Source organism: Cydia strobilella, chromosome 12, assembly GCF_947568885.1.
Source record: "Cydia strobilella chromosome 12, ilCydStro3.1, whole genome shotgun sequence".
Classification (NCBI taxonomy): domain Eukaryota; kingdom Metazoa; phylum Arthropoda; class Insecta; order Lepidoptera; family Tortricidae; genus Cydia; species Cydia strobilella.
Window position 1 is genome coordinate 3,812,721 of NC_086052.1, and position 21,994 is coordinate 3,834,714.

At 37.5% G+C, this 21,994-nt stretch overlaps 1 protein-coding gene and 1 long non-coding RNA gene across 3 annotated transcripts in view; one reads left to right on the plus strand and one right to left on the minus strand.

Annotated features, from left to right (window-relative positions):
- Positions 1-21,994, plus strand: part of LOC134745964 (uncharacterized) — a 123,942-nt gene that overhangs the window by 60,162 nt on the left and 41,786 nt on the right. The window lies entirely within an intron of this gene.
- LOC134745932 (uncharacterized) overlaps positions 9,713-21,994 on the minus strand; it is a 234,868-nt gene continuing 222,586 nt past the window's right edge. The window contains exons 2-6 of the mRNA XM_063680066.1: positions 13,125-13,313; positions 11,901-12,088; positions 11,603-11,813; positions 10,874-11,105; positions 9,713-10,526 (exon numbers count right to left, since the gene is read on the minus strand). Coding sequence (XP_063536136.1) covers positions 10,064-10,526; positions 10,874-11,105; positions 11,603-11,813; positions 11,901-12,088; positions 13,125-13,313 — 1,283 coding nt within the window. The 3' untranslated portion in view covers positions 9,713-10,063. The remainder of the gene's footprint in view (positions 10,527-10,873; positions 11,106-11,602; positions 11,814-11,900; positions 12,089-13,124; positions 13,314-21,994) is intronic.

Here is a 21,994-nt window from a genome sequence, read left to right on the forward strand (position 1 = left end):
GTACGGAACCCTAAAAACGACTATTTTAATCATTATCAAGATATAATAATACTAAAATAATCGGTGTACCCCTTACATTTCATTAAAGTGTCGAAAAGGCCTTTACGTGTTGGCTTCCGCTCCGCGCATGCCTCCCAAAGGTCCGGAACACCATTCACCGGGAAAGACATAAAAAATCGTAAAAAGTATTTTTTTGTACGCTGAGTGCACAGTCATTTTATCGCAGTTTTGTTGGCAAGATTAAAATTACCTTGTTCATTTGGGCAAATATGCAAAACGTTGGTTACGACTTACGCCAGATGATTGGCCCAAATGAAATTACTTAGGGGAAAAATCGGGTGGGAATTGATCATTTGCCAAATTTTCGCCGGTAAATTAGTAAAATTCTACGTAAGTGTTCAGATCTGAACGAAAAAACCCACACATCATTTATCCCACACTCTTACGGTCCGATTCGCACAATGCTTAAGTATAAAAAGTCACAGCGGTACGATACCAATCTGTCAGTGTCAAAAGTGACATTTCTTGAACAAAAAAAATGTCACTTCTGACACTGATAGATCGATATCGTACCGCTGTGACTTCTTATAAGCATTGTTCGAATCGGGCCGTGAGTCTTCACAGCTCTTAATATATTAAAACGCAGCTAACTCGCAGATTAAACACCAGTTTCAATCGGGTAACTTGTTCAAACTAGTTACTCGCTGTTTGCCGAAATATCGCCACCTGCCTTTGACACGCTAACTTAATAAAACTTTGATTGCAACCTATGCCGAATAAACTAAGAGCTAGCCCCGACAAATGGTATACGATTATGAAACGAAACGTACAGTCGAAGGCAAAAATATCGATCCAGACAAATGGCTCAAAAATATGTGAAAACGACTTTATTGTCTAAGGTGTAAGAGCGTACACATAGTTTTGAAACTTTGGGAACCCTTGACTGTACCTATAGCCCTACCTAGACGACCTACAGATTTATGGAGCGGCTAACGGGGCTAGCACATGATTGGCGCGACATAGACTACCTGTCCCCCTTGAATTCATACTGTTAGTAAAAGACGGGTAGTCTATCTCGCGGCGAGATACTGTCGCGCCAATCATGTGCTCTTTCTACTGGTATAGACGATCTTCCCGTATTAATTACTCAGATTAATTATGATTTAGAGTCCATACGGGATTGGGCGTGCAAGCTTGGTCTAAAAATTAATGCTCAGAAGTCACAGGCGATTGTCATTGGCAGTCCTTACTATGTAGACAAACTCTCGGACATGATGGTACCTCACATTTTGTTTGATGGGATTAATATCCCTTTCCTCTACTGTCCGAAATTTGGGTATCATCACGGATTAGACGTTTTCTTGTGTGATTTGGTTAAGTACTGATGTCTATTATTTTTTGTTGACACTTGTGATATTTTTTTAAATGTAATTTATGTTTAGTATTTATTTATGTACGTTAGTATGTATTTTATGTTATTTATGTAATTTATTTACTTTGGAAAATTTGTTTAGTTTACTTTTAAAATGTTTTTGTGCATTCCGTAAGTTTGTCTAATTTGAATTATCCCCTCATCTACTTGAAGGTTAGCTGGAAGAGATCCCTTATATATTTCGCCTTTGTACCTCTATTTCTGTAAATTTTATTTAAACCTGTGTTGTGTACAATATAGTAATTACTACTGAGTATTACTACTACTTTTATGAGTAACGATCGCGGTAACCGAAGACAATATTAGATTAATGAAACTTAATGTATTTTATACATGTTTCTTAACTACATCTTATCCTGTAAATTAAAGCTCTGCTCTGGTGTTATCTGCGACGAAGCTGTGAGGGTTTGAAAATGAGACGAAACGGTTCGAGAAAAGGAAGGTAGCGCCCCGCCTTTTCTTGGTTCATTCATTTTGTTTAGGTAGTAGCAAACTAACTATATTCTGTTTTTTTATTCCGTAGACTAAAATGATATTTCATGTGGTACTAAGAAATGTCATCTCATACACATGAAACGTCATTTTAGTCTACGGATTAAAAAAACAGACCTTAGTTCCGTTGCTCTCATTGTCATATATTTTCCGGGGCTAGCTCTTAGCCAAAACTTTCGACGCCGTTCTAAGCCACGTATTAATAAACAGTGCTGAACTTTGATGCACTAAGTCAGGTTTTAAGTGTAGTTGCCTTTGAAAGCGGGAATAGTTATTTGTTATATGGTGCAACTGTGACAAGGTACAAAATGGGACGGAAATTAAATACTTTGGACGTAAGGTAAAATAAGGCTTACTAATATCAAATCCGTGTCACGAATTAATGTTTTTATGATACTTGAATATAATTCTTACAGTTCTACAGCATTTATAGTGCGACATAAAATAGTAGAAATTAAATAAAATGGAACCAAATTTCCATATTAAATTGTTGCCATGTTTAAGCAGTTTACGTCAAAAATGTGACAGTTGGGAAGTGGCGCCATCATTTATTTTCTAATTTCTTGTCGGATTATAGGCAACATCTTAAATAAAAAATATATAAACAAGTTTGGGAACAAATCAAATTATTTTATTAAATATTTTGTTTTTTTTTTTTTTTTTTTCCGGCCTTCACCACCACTGGAGGGCTTCGTCACTTTTTCTTTAATATATGACATCTATTACAGTTTTTAAATAAAAAAATATATATTTAATATTAATTTATGACTGCTTCCCATCAAGTATTTCGTTTGCTAAAGAACGGACGCTTATCACGAGGAGTTTTGTTATATTGCGCACCTGTTCCTATCTCTATTGCACGCGCGTAATTATATTGCCGTCTCGCCCATGCTGCCGGCGGTCAATGACACTGTGCGAGCAGGACAGCTAAATAATTATGTGCGTGCGATAGAGATAGGAACAGGCGGGTGTACGCAATTCCTCGGGCTTAACATCCTTACTTTAGTTGCTTACTAATTTGGGCGTTTTCTAAAATAAATATTTAAAAACCTGATTCTTTCAAATCTGGACATTCTTGAGCTCTAGCAGCTCTACTCAGAATCAACAGCAATCTCCATACTGCCATTAAAAAAAGATGTCCCAAAATGTCCATTCCATTACAATGATACTGAAGATATAATACATTCTTATTTCTAGGTCTGTCTTCTATTTGTCCTGCCTCGCTCGCTTCGCTCTCCTACACTACACCTTACACACTCACACACACACTAACATTCACATACACACCCTCACAAGCACAACTTCATCACCTTATCACCCATCCTCACACATAATTTTTAAGTTATCTAGATTTAATTTGTCCAATGTTCCGTTACATACTCCTTTTGTTTTGGTGAGTCCCAAGATACAGGCTCAGCCTAGTTTGGGGCTTACCGGACACCCTTTTGTGCATGCCACTTTCTAATTATTCTCAATAAATTTATTATTATTCTTATTCATTACGTTACGTCACGTTTTAGTGGGAATTTTTTTCGCTTGTATTTGCGTATACAAAATTTTATCAGGATTGAATAATTGAACAATGCTAGTGATTCTGAGTTGAAAGAACCCAAAAACACCAGGATCTGGGAGAATGAGGTTTTCAATATTTATTTTAGAAAACACCCATTTCATAAATATTACCAAAGATAGATATAACTTACGTAGTTATTTATATCTATGATATTACTATTTAGGTGGCTGCCGTGTGGCGAGTTACTTAAGTGGGTTGTTAACTTAACTTTAAATGCGCTTAACTGTATGTTATTTAAGACTTTAAGCCAGGAACCGTCAAGTACAATGTCATGTAAACTATAATTACAATTATCGAGGGTATTTGCTGTATAAAATACCTGTGCGTCCTTGTCGTGCAAAAAAAAAATTACGAATTTTTATTAATATTTTCACAATAATTTTGTAAAGCATTAAAAAAATAGAGTAATTTTCTGATAAAATAAATCAAAACTTTATAATTATATGTATATATTAGCTTTTATATATATTTACTATTTATATAATCTGGCAAACCCACTGTCAGTAGAAAAGGGCTTGAAATTCAAATTTTCTATTGGAGGACATCCATCCGTGCCTACAATTTTTAAAATAGGCGCGTTTTTCTATTGACAGAAATGGCTTGCCAAACGGAGTATTGAAAAGACATTTATTTACATACAAGATATATACAGTGGTACTATATCTGCCAAACTATATCTGCAAAGTTTCATAGATTAAAGAATATTCTGACAATTTTCATATATTATATATGCCGATAAAAAAAAAGTACAAAAAGAAGGCTTCAAAATCAATTTATTTTATGATGTCTACAGGAAAGTCGCATAACTTTAACTCATGTACTAAAAAGTTTTTGACCCAAATCTTAATGTTTGACACACAGTAGGTACCCACGCAGTTTCAGAAGCGTGAAAATTCGTTTCGAAAATCAATGAAGTTTAACCGAGTGTCGGTTTCAATTTGCATGCAAAAATAGATTGCCGGCGGCGAACGTGTTAATAATTTGACATCCTGCCTACCTTCTGAATATTTAACACGAATTACCAGAACAGAATTTATACATACTTAACATAACATTAAATACAATTTGAGGAACAAATCTTATTATTTTATATATAATTTTATTTGTAATTTTCAAGAAGTCGCACTGCTTTATAAATAAAATAAAATAAATAAATAAAACGTTTATTCAAAAATCTTACAACTAAATACATATTTTCTTCTGCCAAACCACACAGTGGTTTGTTGGCACACGAGGCTCCTTTGTGTTTGTGTTAGCGTTTGATATGTAACTTAACTTTATCTTAAACCTAAACTTACCTACTTAACCCTTTACTGCATGCGCAGCCTTATATGGCTGTTATGTTTTTACAACTCTGTTGATAGCTATTAAAGTTTACTTTTAACCAAATTCACTATCGTCACTACATAGTATAAAACAAATTAAAACTCCTAAATGGTGGGTTTAAATTCGAGTATAAAACAAAGTCGCTTCCTGCTGTCTGGATGGATGTCTGTCCCTATGTATGCTTAGATCTTTAAAACTACTCAACGGATTTTGATGCGGTTTTTATAATAGATAGAGTTATTCAAGAGGAAGGTTTATATGTATATTACATCAGCATTGCACCTGTGCGAAGCCGGGGCGGGTCGCTAGTTTTTTTTTTTATGAAATAGGAGGCAAACGAGCAGACGGATCACCTGATGGTAAGCGATTACCGCCGCCCATGGACACCCGCAACACCAGAGGGGTTGTAAGTGCGTTGCCGGCCTTTAAGATGGGAATACGCTCTTTTCTTGAAGGTTTGAAGGTCATATCGGTCCGGAAATACCGCAGGCGACAGTTCATTCCACAGTTTAGCTGTGCGAGGCAGGAAGTTTCTAGAGAAACGCACAGTTGAGGACTGCCAACCATCTAAGTGGTGAGGATGGTAATGTTGTCGCGTAGGGCGATGGCGAAAATAAGCTGCAGGGATTAATCCGAACAATTAAATTAAAAACTGCAAATAAATGTCATATCGTCGTGATCGTGGCGTCTTTACGGCTTGGTCCACTGGAGGACTTGGACACTTTTTCTTTAGTAGCTATCTATTTCACTTTCATTTTAAAATAAACATTTAATGTTAATGCAATAACAATATTATAAATGACGACCGGTCTGGCCTAGTGGGTAGTGACCCTGCCTGTGAAGCCGATGGTCCTGGGTTCGAATCCCGGTAAGGGCATTTATTTGTGTGATGAGCACAGATATTTGCTCCTGAGTCATGGGTGTTTTCTATGTATTTAAGTATTTATATATTATATATATCGTTGTCTGAGTACCCATAACACAAGCCTCCTTGGGCTTATCGTGGGACTTAGTCAATCTGTGTAAGAATGTCCTATAATATTTATTTATTTATTTAAATTAACTTGATAAGGTAACGAAGACAAAAAAGGGTCTCAGTCTCTCAATCTCTATGAATATAAAGCTATGTGTACTATTACGACCGAGATTCCGACCCGGCTCTATTATAAAGGGGCCCACTGATTACCAGTCCGCCCGACGATATCGGCCTGTCAGTTGTTCGGAACTGTCAAATTTTTATTCAAGGGGCCCACTGATTATCAGTCCGCCGGACGATATCGGCCTGTCAGTTGTTCAGAACTGTCAAATTTTTGTTCTAACTGACAGGGCGATATCGTCCGGCGCACTGATAGTCAGTGGGCCCTGACAGGCTGATATCGTCCGGCGGACTGATAGTTAGACCAATGTCTGGTTGTGACTATTGAAACGTAGACATAATATATCTAAGCTTTCAGATTATAATTAATGCAGTCCGCGACGCACTATAGCCTCCGGAGCTCAGTTGTAGAGTCTGGTCGCTGGCACGCCCTGCCGCCGCCACTCGTACTGCCGAGACGTGTCCGTTCCCACGCCGACTCACCCTCGAAGGACCAGGATAACTATCCACGAATTCGAATTAAACTAATTACGACACTTGTAAAAACTGACTTTTATTAATCGCGGTACAAGGTATAAAAATACTCCTAACACGGTAACTGAGAGTAGAACGACTGAGCACTTTAAACTTCTTCAGGTTTTCTTGAGGACTTTTTGATAGTAGAAGCTGCTTTTCCGATACTGTGCTTTCCCAGTCGTCCTTCCCTGTATTTATACGAAAATTTAAGAAAAGGAAAGCTCCTACGATAAGGAGATAAGATCGATTTCCATTCGTTCGATTCGAAGGGCTCTGATTGGCTAATGACGCTATCCGGCCGTCATCGCCTCGATTTTAGTTATCTCGTTATCGCTTACATTATGTTTACTTAATTAATCACGTAATTATCGAATTAAAACTTATGTATCCTAACATCTAAACCATTAGGCTTCTCGATTAGCGAATCTCTTCTGTTCTGCTCGGTAATACTCACACAATACGAGCTATTGTCCGCTCGCGTCGAGGACAATAGCGCGGGTTTTTTGCCCTTTCGCTGGCCGAATACAATACTTTGGCTAGGCCTATGACAATAGTACCTGCACTGATCGATAAACGATATTATTCCCTACGATTTCTACATACATTATTATGGTCGGATATTTATAATTTACGTGATATTTGATCGAACGTACTAACTCCATAGTAAAATCTGAGCGATATCGAAATGCTCGGCGGATTTTGTGTGACCAATGAGAAGTTGATCGTGCGTCCTGCTCATTCTTACCTATCCTTGTCTACATTTTCTTATGATTGGCTATAATTCGTGAGCCAATTAACGAATCTACATTTTAATCTCTTTCTAATGCTTTATCTCACTCTTTTTACTATGGGATTAGGAATTCAAGGGAAATAATTTGACCTTTTCTTATGAAATCGAATGAAACCTAGATACATAACTAATCCTAGGCTATAAAATAACGCGTATATACATGTTACTTACGAACTATTAACAATCTAGAGCGAATTTGCCTACCTAAACGATAAAATCTTTATTAAGAATACAATCTTAAACTATTCGATTTAAATTAACTTAGAATCATCTACTGTCGTGTTAGAGCGTCGCTAACAATAATTAACCTATAGATTTACTGTTGTAATTATCGTTTATTATTTTCTATAGAAAGTATCACGTGATCACCAATCAACCGTCATAGAAAACGAATATTGGACGATTCGGCCCGGACCCAGACCGTTTTAGCGGGAGTCCTTTGTTGTGGTTTTATATAAGGCACCTGAAAATTCTCTCCTACAAAATCTTGCCTCGCTCCAGCTCAGTCTAACTTTACTGCTCGTAGGTTTGCTTTGACGACAGTCAGTCTCCGTAAGTGTTTCTTGGAAGCGATGACTGTATTAATTATTCACTTCATTGGCTAATATAGCGACCTATCCATCTCCAATTAAATACTTACAGTTTACGATAGAAATAATGGATAATTTAATTCTTTAAACATTTATTTTGTAAAAAAGGAAATCTTTTTTGATAAATAAAATAAGAAGCAATTAACAAGCACCTGTCCTGTAGTCCCTGGAGGGATCGCATTTCGATCCCGACAGGATCGGTAAAACAACGCTTGTAATGGGTGACCCATGTTCTAGCCTGTTCCTTTAATTCACTGCTCATAGTGCTCACGTTGGCCATCGTGTCTTAGCAGTTAGATTTAGAACAGTAAGATAAATTTTATATTGAAGAATTTTGGAATATTTTGTGCGATTGTAGAAGATACAAACACTAAAATGCTAGTAGAAAGTCTTTACTTATTAACGTCAGATATTTATAGTCCATCTTGACATTACGCGCTTTTTTCCGGCCGGTGATAGATACTATAAAATTATAATTCTCTAACCTTATTTGCAAGGTGACAAGTTAACAACTTAGCAGATGGGAAATTATATTTTTAAATTCATAGATAGGTAGCTAAATAATTTCGCTACGAATTTGGACTAAGAATATTTAAGGGTCCTTAGGCGATCATTGACAATGTGGTCAGGTGACAATCAAAACTCACTAATTACTAAAAAAATATTTAACAAAAATCAACCTTATTTAGGTATTAATATGGTTTATTTTGGCTATTAACTTGTGGTAGTAATTAGTAAGTTTTGGTTGTCACCGGACGATGTGATGTTTCATTTTATTATTTCTCTGTAAATAGCTGACATATAAAACTTAAAAGCTAAAACTAAAAATAAATAAAACTAAGCTTAAAACAAAAAACTATTCCCTTGCGGCATGGTGTCGTTGATGCTGGCAGCATTTCCTCGCTGTATCGCAATGCTTACTCTTTGTGCGAGGAAGCTGCCAGCTCTAAGATCACCTGTGACGTCTACTATTCTTTTAAATAATTCCTTAAAAAGTGTAGACGCGAAATTTATTTATACTTATTTCTTTTACATGTTTTTTTATGTGCCAATGCTCCTTGCACTGCATTCCAGCGACGTGTATGCAAAGTATTTGATCTCTATAAAATTGGTTTTTTTTCACTAATTTCATTGAATATAGAATCTTTGAAATGTGATATTATTTGCAATGAACGTACTATTCCAAAAGATATCCGCTGTGACCGAACCCCTTCTCTAATCCCTTCCTTTGCCGCATATTTCACGGTCCCATCAGGGAATATTTCACGCAATGCGCCTCTGTTTATCCGCATATCTAGGCTCGGGCAAAAATACCTTTAAGTATCTTACACACATAAGCACACAATAATGTAAGTATTTCGATATAAATTTATCCCAAAAAGGTGTACCCAATAGTGTGTTATTCGTTGTCACTTCTTCGTTTTTTAGTCTCACGAAGAAAAAAGCCGCTTCTATACAATCGAAGTTATGCTCATTATAAAACGATACCTACGGTGAAATAATGTGAAATATGACATGAACATTCATCAATTGTAATATAAAGAAAATAGAGCAAGTAGAAGTTTATTTGTATTACAATTACAAATTTCTACCAACGAAATCCTAAGTATATGTATTAGACAGACAAATATGTTACTTTCAATGTGCCTGCCAAGTTTAATAAGAGCGAAACGGCGGCGGCTAGGCTCGTGTGACCCTTAAAGGATGACTCACGTTAGACCGGGCCGTGTCCGGGCCGGAGCTTCCGGCGCTTCGTTTTCTATGGAAAGCACCACGTGACCACCTGTCATGTCATAGAAAATTAAGCGCCGGACGCTTCGGCCCGGACACGGCCCGGTCTAACGTGAGTCATCCTTAATCACATGCAGTGAAGAATATTATTAAATAAAACGCACACACTGTTCAACACAATTTTATTGTTTCATTACAATTTCAGCCTTGCTTTTATAAATAGTTTTTACATTATTTACACCACCGACACCATTTTAATTTTTTGAGTACAAATTCCGTAAAAAGTTTCGAATTTTTAAATAATTTCAGCGTTACATGTAGACAGATATGAGAAAAATATTTTACCTTTCATTGTAATTTAGATACGCATACAATGTTTTAATGATAAAAGTACAGAAAACGGATCCAATAAAGAAAGTAAATATAATTTGGACCCTAACTTAATTCCTCCTCACATGAACGATCATAACATTCTAAGATGGTTATCTGTGGAGCTACAATCGCTCTTCTCGTACTGTCATTGTCTCGATAAACCTAGACTATTTGCTATTTGTGAACACCGAGCTACAACTTCATCTTGTAGAAGACTAAAGGACATCGCTATGAGTATGAGTCCAAAAACTAGGTACGCACAGCAGGCGATCATCTGTATGTATTCGCTTTTAGAATTTTCTGTTGTGTGCTTGGCTGTTAGGAAACTTGTTGGGACGAAGTCTCCGAAGCCGATGGTGGCTAGAGCTATAAAACAGAAGTACGCAGCGTCGAGGAAGCTCCAGTTTTCCCAAGCGGAGAAGATGGCAGCCCCAACACAGATGTATGCTAGTAGGAGGAAGAGCACTATGCTGACGGGGACGTGGCAGTGCTCGATCCCGTGGTTGATGTGCTGAACGCTGGCGCTGCTGCTTGGGACGGCACAGCTTTTGGATTTGTCGTCCTTCCAGATCAAAGGCACTCGTGATGGGGTGTCGTGGGGGCATATTCTGGAATTAGAAATCACACCCGGGGCTCATTTCGGACTTCACAGAAAGAATTAACTATTTGAAATAGGAAGAGAAATTACATAACTAATAAACTTTAGCTCAAAGGGGTTAATATAGTGTAGCATCTATGACAATGTATGATCAATAAAAATAAAGAATATGATTATAAATGGAAGTGAACATACTATGAGAAAAAAGTGCTTTCGTTCGTTCATGATTTAAAGTTTGTGCTCATTTGTCTCCAGTTTGACTGTTTTTGCTGTGGTTTTGTATTTCAATACCAATGGAGTTTTGAAAGCGTAAATAGTCAATAGTAGGCATTTAATATTAAATGTTATAATACTCACGACTCATCAGGATCTTCCGAGTCCTCCAAATCCTCCTGGCTCCTGTTCATCGGCAGATCACCACACTCCTCAGCTATCAGCTGTTCAATGACGGCCCCTCTCGGCCTCTGTATAGTCCGACCCCGGCCTCGCCCTGGACTGTGTCCGTGAACTGTTGCCAGGCACTTCATGCTGCCCATTGTCCGTTTGCGATCTAGCGTTTGTGTTTGTAATGCTGATGATGTGTGAGGTTCTGTGGAAAGATACGAGTACCTAATTAGTCTGTTAGAAGCTATATGTGTCGTTTTCAAGCAAAAGATACCACAATGTCGCTTGCCATAAGGACGCTCTAGCAGGTGTTTCGTATACAATTTTCGTTCTTATGGTAAGCGACAATGTGGTACCTTTTGATTGAAAACGTCACATATGCAAGTTATATGGTAATAGATTTAGCTATTCCAATAATTTTAAATGGAGAATGGGGTATCTCTGTCTTTTCCTTTTTCTATAGGTAATAGTCATTCCCTATTGACTGAGGATCGTAATCATCTATTGGATTTGGCGTCTACATTTGGCGTGTATCTGTATAATCCTCCATCGTGTTTGTCCATCACATCTCTTACAACTAGGGAAGCAAAACTTAAAAGACCTCCTTCAATTCGGACCATGGTTGAAAACCACCTGCTTCCACTATTAATTTCTCCAGAATTTCGTCATGCATGCGTGCAACAGGTGTATATAGGTACTCACCATCAGCCAAGGCACTGCGCTTGGTACGGCCTAGCGTGGCAGACTTAGGGCTGGGCGGCGCTCTCTCGAACACCTGGGAATACTGTCCCCTCTCTCCAGCTCTAGCCCGGACGGTTCCAGGCCGCCGAGGAGGGAACGACGTGTACTGGTTGTTCTCCGCAGGTTGCGGTAGTAACCGTTGCTGTTCGTGGAGTTGGAAGTGGTTCTCCATCTGACAATAATTAAAGAACTGTCAGGCTGCAGACTTGTATAATTAAAATACGTATCGTAACACTAGTCGTTCGCATGTCAACCTCACCTCTCCTTCTTTTCTCCACGTATTCGGCACTTTCTTCTTAGTGGCACTTAGCCATCCAGCTCTTGCCAGCCGTGCCAGCGACGCGCCCAAGCCCGCCAAGCAAGCCAGCGTCAACGGTACACCAGCAGCCGCGTATGCTACAGTAGCTGCCCTGCCGGCCGCTGTTCGAGGAGATACATTGCCGTAACCTGGAAAGAAACTTTCTTTTAGTGTTTCACTGGTTAGGAAAAGGTACCTTTACATTTTCTACCCCCCCCATCGACCGAATGTATGAACGGCCTTGATTTGTCGCTCGCCGTAGGCCGCTTTCGCCCAATCCGCGGCCTAAAGGCGTTAAGCAATGGTTTCGAAAAAATGAGAATCGTAGTAAATTGCTGTAATAATTACCAAATTGTGTTATCGTATGGGACGTAAATAAGAGAGGAAAGTAGGACAAGATGCAGCTAAAGTTCTTCTAAAAACGTATAAATTCAATGGTATTCTGAATTGTTGATAAATTTGCTTCTATATTTAGCTTATTCCGCTGTCACAACATTTATGAGACAGTGATTTATTGAGCAAGTTTATTCTACGATAATATTACTTGCCACAATAATTTTAGGTTAGCCAACTTAAAAGCTTTATTGCTCTGTCAAATTACTTTGATTGATGTTAAGTTTTGTTGACTAGCTAATTAAATCAGCAAACTTGAACCTGTTATAAATTAGTATTTTAATAGAAATTTCGTTTTTCAAACTCATTGAACAAACACAAGTAGATCGCCTTTTAGAGCTTGCATTTGGGCGCATCATTCAGTCACATTGTTGCTTACTCCCAACTCCTGAATCAAGATATCAAGATGACTGACCTATAGTGGTAATTAATGTGATGCAGTATATGAGTGCGCCAGAGAACGTCCATTTGAAATCCAGCGCCAGCTCCTGAGGCTGCACGTCGGACGCCTGCCGTGCTGCCGCCACGATGGATGACTCTAACTTGCGTAGCTGCTCGTGAACTAGTCATGTCCAGTTACGGGCATGGAAAAACTATAAATGATGTTAACTTTTTCTTTCTATCACGTCGTGCCTTTATGTCCAAGGATTGTACCTCTCGTTATACCTACTGATTCTTTGATAAGTGTAATAATAGTGTACCCACCGTCTTTTAGAGCCTGCATTTAGGAGAAGCATTCAGCCAGATTGTCGCTTCAAGCTCCTGAAGCAAGGTATCAAGATGATGACTGACCTATAGTTGTGATCAATGTGATGCAGTATATGAGTGCGCCAGAGAACGTCCATTTGGAATCCAGCGCCAGCTCCTGAGGCTGCACGTCGGGCGCCTGCCGTGCTGCCGCCACGATGGATGACTCGAACTTGCGTAGCTGCTCGTGGACTAGTCGGGTCCAGTTTCGCTCGTAGAGGACGTTGAGGCGTTCTGAAAGGTAAAAGATAGAGTTAACCTCTTGTCTGTGTATGATAAGGGTCCTGAGCGAATTTTTTGTCAGCTGTTAGAGTTATTTTCGAGAACGATATTTTCTGCTGTATACAAGACAACCGAGTTTTGAACCTACAATTTTTGATCAAAACACACATATGAAAGGTTAAGGTATGAAACTAATAGACGTCAAGGAAACCGCGATGTGCCAAAAATTTTCCAAAATTGCGAAGTTTTTTACAAGTTATTCTTGTAAATTGTTCAAAACTCCTCGGTATGAGGAGTTTTGAACAATTTACATAGATTTAAAAATGCACATTTCTTTATTATTGTACGGCTATATTAAACATTGTTGAGATAAGTAGTTTTTCGTTTATAAAAGTTTGTTAGTTTATTTGCCGGTAATAAGCTAACTAGTTAGATGCAATATTCTTTACTGCATTATTCAATAAAAAGACACAGAGCCGTGCAAACAATTTATGAAGGGAAAAGGCAACAAACATTGCTGTCACTAAAAAGCGATTTCTTACAGAGAACCTTTCTAAAAATCTACACAATAATGAGCATGTGTTTAGATAAGAAACAACATATTATTTATTTGTTCAAAATAATCAGTTTAATTTCCTTAAATTATATTCTAATACTAGATGATTATTTATTCAAATTAAACGGGAGAGCCTATTTTTGTCATCATCTCAAATTGACACCCAACTGGGTCACAAGATACGGGAGACGTGAAAAATGGCAATCCCACTTAATAACCCGTGAAACCCCTTCGGAGACTGCTTAGCTTCATTCAAGTTTAAATGGCAGTTGGAAATTCTCTGAAAATTGGGTCCTGTGACAGGTTCTTGTCAGAACACTTTGTCTTTTTGGTTCTCGATAATAAAACGCATCAGAGAAACAAAAATTTCCACAATTTTGATACTTACAAGCGAAAACTATGTTACCGAGCCATTTTATTTTAAGCTTAATCCATTGCAATAAGGTGAAAAAAATAAAATTATACATGTTTATGAACTTTAATTTAGATATTTTTTATGTTATTTCGATTCTAATAAAAGAAAAAGTTTCCTAAGATTTCTTTTCATTCCGTTACCATTTTTCATAGACTTTGTATGACGGTAACGAAATGGAGGGATCGAAAAGTATATATAAATTTTTGGGACACTTTTTTTCTCCCATTATAAGATTAAGATAAGATAAGATAAGATAAGATAATAATTTATTTCATTTCAATCTTAGTTGGTAAATACATAGTGGTCGAGTCCTCCTATTAGGTATGAAGTACCTGTATCAGGAGACCTCGCTCTTCCAGAATTACATTTTTTTTTAAATCTATACTAAGAGAAGTAAATAAATAACATTATAAATTTATAATGAATTATCTAGTTTGCCAAATTAACGACTACATTTACATTTATTAATTTTACATATTTACATAGCTAAAATTATTCTTACATATCTATCTTAATCATCGTGTGAGTGCATGCGCGCGCGCGCGCGTGCGTGTGTGTGTGTGTGTGTGTGTGTGTGTGTGTGTGTGTGTGTGTGTGTGTGTGTGTGTGTGTGTGTGTGTGTGTGTGTGTGTGTGTGTGTGTGTGTGTGTGTGTGTGTGTGTGTGTGTGTGTGTGTGTGTGTGTGTGTGTGTCGTTTTATTTTAAGCTTTTATTTACGAATTATATCTTCAGTAGCTTTATAGTCAAGAGCACTTAACCATTTAATTATTGCTTTTTTTACATTCATAGTTATTTAGCGAGTGTATATTAAGTTCCTTATTTATCATGTTATATATGACTGCAGATTGAACCTCGTATTGCCTCCTTGCAAAGGCTGATTTACATCTGGTCTCAGGTACAACTCTGTGATTCCTTCTTTGGGTTAGTAAATTGAGATTAAGCGGTGTAGAGCTGTGGAGTTTTAAGGTCGCAGAGGTTATGTACAATTTACGCATACTAAGTGCCTTACAGTGTGCGTACAGTTCTGTAGTGGGGTATCTTCGAGGCTTGAAGTACATAGTTTTTAGTAAGTACCTCTGCCCTCTCTCTACTTCCAGGTATTTAGTTTTGTCTGCGGCTCCCCAAACTGGTATGCAGTACGACATTATAGATTGCGCTAGCGTTGTATATATTTGTTGTAAAAGAGTTGTATCGGCTACATGTCTTAAGATTTTAAATAACCATACTAGTTTTCTTATGCGGGCAGTTATGTATTCTATATGTTCGTGCCAAGATAGTCGTTGATCGATGATGATCCCTAGGTATTTCGTAGATGCTACTTTATTTAGAGGTGTGCAGTGGCAAGTAGTGTTATTTGAATAGTTACATCCGTGAATTTTTAGGTTAAGATTTTTTTGAGGTTGTGTTCTAGAATTTTTTGAGAAGCATATGTAGTTACATTTTTCTTTGTTTAGCGTAAGTAGATTATCTTTCAGCCACAAACTGATCCTGTAAAGGCCCCTCTCAGCAGCGTCAAAGGCCGTTTCCCAGTTCTGATCAACGAACAAAACTACAGTATCGTCCGCATACAAAATTATATGTCCGTCTTGGACTAGCTTAAAGATTAAAAGAGCCTTGAGCGTGATTCTGAGTAAAATAAAAAAATCCCAAATTTGAGAAAATATTGTAGTGTACAACTTCAAATTAAATGGCGCCACTGGTAAAACAGCCTCCTCTATCGTTAACTTTCGGGAACTCGTGTGTTTGTTTTTGTTTAATTACCTATTGCTTTTTTTGCTTTACCTACTAGGAAAAAGTGGGCCATGGGGGTAAGGATATTTTCTACCTGTATTTTAAATTAAGTGAGGCTACTTGCCTCACTTAATCTAACATAATATTCACGAGTAAATATAATACTCCTTAAATTGAAATTGGGACGGCTTCCGCCGTGGCGGGGTGGCCACGTTAATGGCGTAAGCGCCATCGACATACGAGTATAAAGGTCCCTTTTTATAGAAAATACAGGATGATCAATCCAAATGGGTGAGTAGGGAGAAGTCCAGCACATTGTGACCCGAATCAAAGAGGCTTAAAAAGTATTTCAGTAAGTACATTTTAAATGTGTAGGAAAAAATACCGTTATACCTTCAATCTCGGGGAGATATGATAGAGGTATAATGCATAAAATATAAAACACACGGGTCGGTCGCACGAATTGATATAAATTAATGCAAAGCAGACAGACAGACAGACAGACTCGACTCGAGGCGTCCGACACTTCAATTTTCTATAGAGAGCGTCACGTGATAACCCGTTATAGAAAACGAATAATTGTGTATGTGTGGGTTTTTAGGAATTTTGACTTGTCGATACGAAAAGTCGAATGCTTCGGCCCAGAACCGGACATCCTTTATTCTGTTAGAAACTGACCTTCCAAAACTATTGACAGATGGTGACGAACGTGCCCTAACTCCACGGAACCCTAAATATAGCCACCGAATTTCCCTTCTATAAGATAAGATGTTCACAAGACCCCATTATAACTTCGATGGCCGACACTTAAATTAACGGCCACCGCAATCACCGGCCCTGTTTAGTTTAATCTAAAGTTAAAAGAGCTATTTAACTTTTAAGATTTCGCTGAAGCGCCCTTGTTGTGTCTTTCATTAGATCAAAGTTTAACTTTCTAGTTTAAATTTAATAGTAACTTTTGTAATGAAAGCTAGATTGTAATTTATCAAGTGGGAAATCTACCTTTCTTTATGTTTGGGATTTTTTGTGTTATTTCTACTCAGAATCTAGTAGTCGTTTCTACTCGAAATTGAAAAAACCGGGCAAGTGCGAGTCGGACTCACCCATCCAGGGTTCCGTACTTTTTAGTACAGTCGCCATCAGATATATCGGAGCGGCCAAGGTGCTCAAAAATATCTGAACATGCACTCTAACGCCTTGACAATAGAGGCGTGTTCAGATATTTGTGAGCGCCTTGGCCGCTCCGATATATCTGATGGCGACTGTACCTATTTGTTGTTGTAGCGGCAACTGAAATACATCATCTGTGAAAATTTCAACTGTCTAGCTATCACGGTTCATGAGATAAAGCCTGGTGACAGACAGACGGACAGCGGAGTTTTAGTAATAGGGTCCCGTTTTTACCCTTTGGGTACGGAATCCTAAAAATCGACCTTTATAGGAGAAAAAAAATCTCATTTTAAAACTACGTGTTAGATTGTAATGAAACTTTGCAGACATACAATGACATGAGGTATATCTAAGTCTGAAATTAGGTTATATAACTCAAGTTTATAAAACAAACAAAATAGAGCAAAAACAAGTTTCGTATGAAAAACTTAAATTCGCTGTATTTTTTACACGACTGCCCAAAAAAAAAGAGTGTAATGTTTTCAGCGTTCATGTTTGTATGTATATATATATGTATGTGAGTTTCTTTATTCCACCATAACTTCTGAATGCCTTAACCGATTTAGATGTATGATATATCATTAGAATCCTTACGTCATCCCGGGTGACATAGGCTATGTGACGTCATTATAAAAACAACATGGCGGACGTAATACACAATAACGCGCGACATTTGGAAAAAAAAATCTTGCAAACTTATCGAGTGGGGTATCAAAATGAAGAGCTTTGAGAGACGATTCGAAATATATATGCAACATATGCGTTTGACATATAACTTTAGTACAATAAGGATTTTTAAAATATGTTAAGAAATTAAATCCTTCTATCTTATTTAGTGACGTCTTAAATTTAAAAGAATTCTACCGCTGATCATAAAAATATACGTACATAAAAAGATAATATGGTATAATGTAAATTTTGAAACTAAACAATAAGATTTTAAAATCGCGCTATTGAAATATTTGAAATCTAAAATTTGTGTGAACTTCGATTTAAACAATGATATTCGTATTACTTATAAATTTTTACTTGTCTACTGATTTAACCCGGTTGTAAAGGAAAAAAAAAACAGATTTTGTTTGAACTCGTGCATAGGTGCCACATAGGTACCACAGAAAACCTACTAACTCCATTTCATATTAGCTTTAGTACTAACCGAATTTTCATGATTGTGAAAAGTGTTTAAGTCACAATGTTTATACTATGTGTATGTTGATTTAACATGTATTGTAGAAAGCTCGCGACATGAAGTCGACTGTGTATTAATCTAAGGACTTAATAAAAGTGCCGAAGCGTCCGAGAGATTGGATGTAGCCTTTAATAATTTGATGTTTAAATTCAAAGGCCGAAGTTTGAAATCCCCGTAGGGCCGGAGTGCGCGTTTTCCGCAACTTGCCCCTAGTATCTGAATTGCAAAGGCCGAAAACCAAGTGTAGTGCTCAAACACAACAATAGTAAAATTGTCTAAATGCGAAAGCCGAGCTCCACGTAGAGCCGAAAGCCTGGAGCGTCCGACAGGTACCGTCAAGTAGGGTAACTGAGGACAGATGGGGTAACGGGTAACTATTGTAGATTTTTTTTAATATATGATATAATCCGTTTTCATAATTTTATTTCATGAGTAACCATCGCGGTAACCGAAGACAATATTAATATGTTCTAATTGAATTAGATAAAAAAATCTACCCTGAGACTGTTAAAACATGACTCAAAGAATGTAAAAGTAAACTATAATTGGGACATATTTCCTTACTCTAATGTTATAGCTCGACGTCAGTGAAAGCTGGCGTGAATCCGCACAGGACAGGGCAAAAATAGCTTGCTCTTGTGTCGGAGGCCAAGACTCATTTTGGGTCATCGCGCCAACCAAGCAAGTAGTAAGTAAGTTAGTAATGTTATCCCACCTGTCCCCAGTTAACCCACTTGACTATACAAGCTTGCTGTAATTTATCCTACGCACATAGCCGAACGCCCGAAGAGTGCGAGAAAGACGCGCCTTTCTTTTATTTAGTATTCAGACATAGAACATTATTATAGTACAAGTATCTAAATGCGAAGGCCGCAGGCCCGAAGCGTTCGTGTTCGAGAGTAGCGCACTTTTAGTATTCAAACACAGAACAATGTTACAAGTGTCTAACTGCGAGGGCCGTAGGCCGCGCTCCACCTAGGGCCGAAGGCCCGGAGTGTCCAAGAGGTACACGCTTCCTGCAATTTCCCCTAGTATCTTAATAACGAAGGCGCGCTTAAAGACCGAGCTGCGGGACTCGTGGAGCTCGGCCTTCGGCCTTTGCATAGTTATAAGTCTTACGCATTTCTATACTTGTACAATGGTTTTGTGTTTCAGCACTAACCTCCTGCAGCTTGGCCTTAGGCTTTTCATAGAAGCGCGTCTCTCTTGGAAGTTTTGGGCCTTCGGCACTACGCTGAGCTTCTGACTTGTGCAAGTATGCAAGTGTTAATTATACGTCATAATTTCATAGAAATTTCCCATTTAAAATAATACTTGCACAGTCTGGACAATCAAAATCGCTGCATACTTATCTTTGTCTAACTCTATCAACCTGCTATTTTGCCGAAGGCCATGCGTGGGCCGTACCAAAGTCGCGTCAAAGCGGTCAAAGATAATTTAATAAAAATCTTTTTTAGTAAAAATTAAATTTATGAGACTATGAGTCTTTCCTGATCTTGAGCCTCTAACATTCAAAACTACTACTACTTCTTAAAAGCTGTACTTATGTAAAGATAAAGATGTGAAATGTCCCAAACCGTGAACATATTGCCCACAGAAAAGATGACCGTATATATTTCGATTCCGGAACGTTGAGCTAATTAAAAGGTCAAATTTAATATCCACATTTAAAAATTGCCTGGAATTTTTTATAAATCATAGTTTTAGTTCGTTTTGTCACTAAAATGAATAAAATAAAATAAATTAATTAAAAAATTAAAAACACGACTGCGGAATTTTAAGCGAACTGAAAAGCTAAAAATAATTTTGATGTTACTTACATAACTTTATAAATTTCAATTGGAATATAAATGTACATTTACGGTCATTTATAGTTAATACAAAGGTTTATGCACATTTATGACGTGACTGTCTCTGTGTATTTTATTTCGATTGCAGTCGGGGGACCTTGATGTAGTGCATTTTCCCATTCAAAAGGTCCCCCGACTGCAATCGAAATAAAATACACAGGGACAGTCACGTCATAAATGTGCATAAACCTTTGTATTAACTATAAATGACCGTAAATGTACATTTATATTCCAATTTAAATTTATAAAGTTATGTAAGTAACATCAAAATTATTTTTAGCTTTTCAGTTCGCTTAAAATTCCGCAGTCGTGTTTTTAATTTTTTAATTAATTTATTTAACTATGGTATCTGATGAACACAGACATAGATATATATTATTATACCTTATCCTATTGTAAGTACCAAGTTTCAGAGCAATCTAGCTAGTCGTTTTAAAATGAGAGCGGAATTACGCTTGTATGGAGAACCGAGCTTGCCGGAAACCCTTGTACGAACAAATATTAGAAAAATAACCTATTTAAAACGTTTCCATTGTCCTGTTAATTAGTCTGTCAGAACGCGCGTGTTATTTATTCCGTTTCTCTCAAATCACATCCTTAAGCTAAATTAGTTTAATTATTCGGATTTCTACCGTCTTTTCTACGTGATCGGTCTTCTAAACTTCTAATTAAAATTCCAGCCAATAACAGAGCTCTAAACAAGTTTTGAAAATCGGACGTCGCTGATTGGCTCATTCAAGTGAACGTTCGTTCTCAATTTAAAACGTGAATTCAATAACGTTAGCTCAATTGCATTCGTGCTCACAGGCATGTGGGTGAAACTATGTTAAAACTAAGTCAATTTGCAGGCATATTATGGATGGCTTTATTCACATGATAAAATAAATGTCATTTTTAACACCGTGGGATAGAAAGTGACGGACACCGTTTTATCGCGCTGTCACGTAGACAAGAACGACCATCATATCCGTACTGGTTATTTAAGTAATTAAATTACCTTGTTTAGAAATAAACACACTTTACTTTGTATCATTTTGTGTATATAGGTAAGAATAAGTAATTATTCACATAAAAAAAGGCAAGAAGAGATCAATGTATAAGTTAAATAGACAAACTATTTAGTAATTAGAGTTTTGAATGATTCACGGTTAGTTTCACTAGACTTATATTGACCGGGATATAGACCGTGATTACCTTTTGTATTATTTGTGAGCTCCCGATATTTCGACGCAGTTACATGCATCATGTTCACGGGTGACAAAAGGTAATCACGGTCTATATCCCGGTCAATATAAGTCTAGTGAAACTATTTAGTATATTAAAACCTAAGAAGAAGTTTTATACATAAACATTCTACTCACTATAATCTCTTTGTACAACATTTTTTGTCAACGAAAGCTAGATATAATTACATATATTAAGTAAATGTTCATGCCAAGTTTCCTATAATTTAAGCATGTCGTTTAGTAATGATAGCGTATGTTCGATTGTATGGCGGCGGCTAAGTTCGTGTGACTCAAGTGCGCTTCAGCAGGCATGGCTCACTCCGCGATTTCGTCTCGTCGCTACAAGTACATGCGGCCCACACCAATTTTGGTGTCTAGCCAAAGTAATTGCCGCACACCGCTACGGAACGGACGCCTGCTCGCGCTTGCGCCATCTTGCGGTCATATCTGTCGTAATAGACGCGTTTTATTAGAGAGTGAATCTTCTGTACCGAGAGATACATTGCGTATCAAATCAAAAGCTGGATGCGTAACCAACGTGCAATCGTTAACGCTC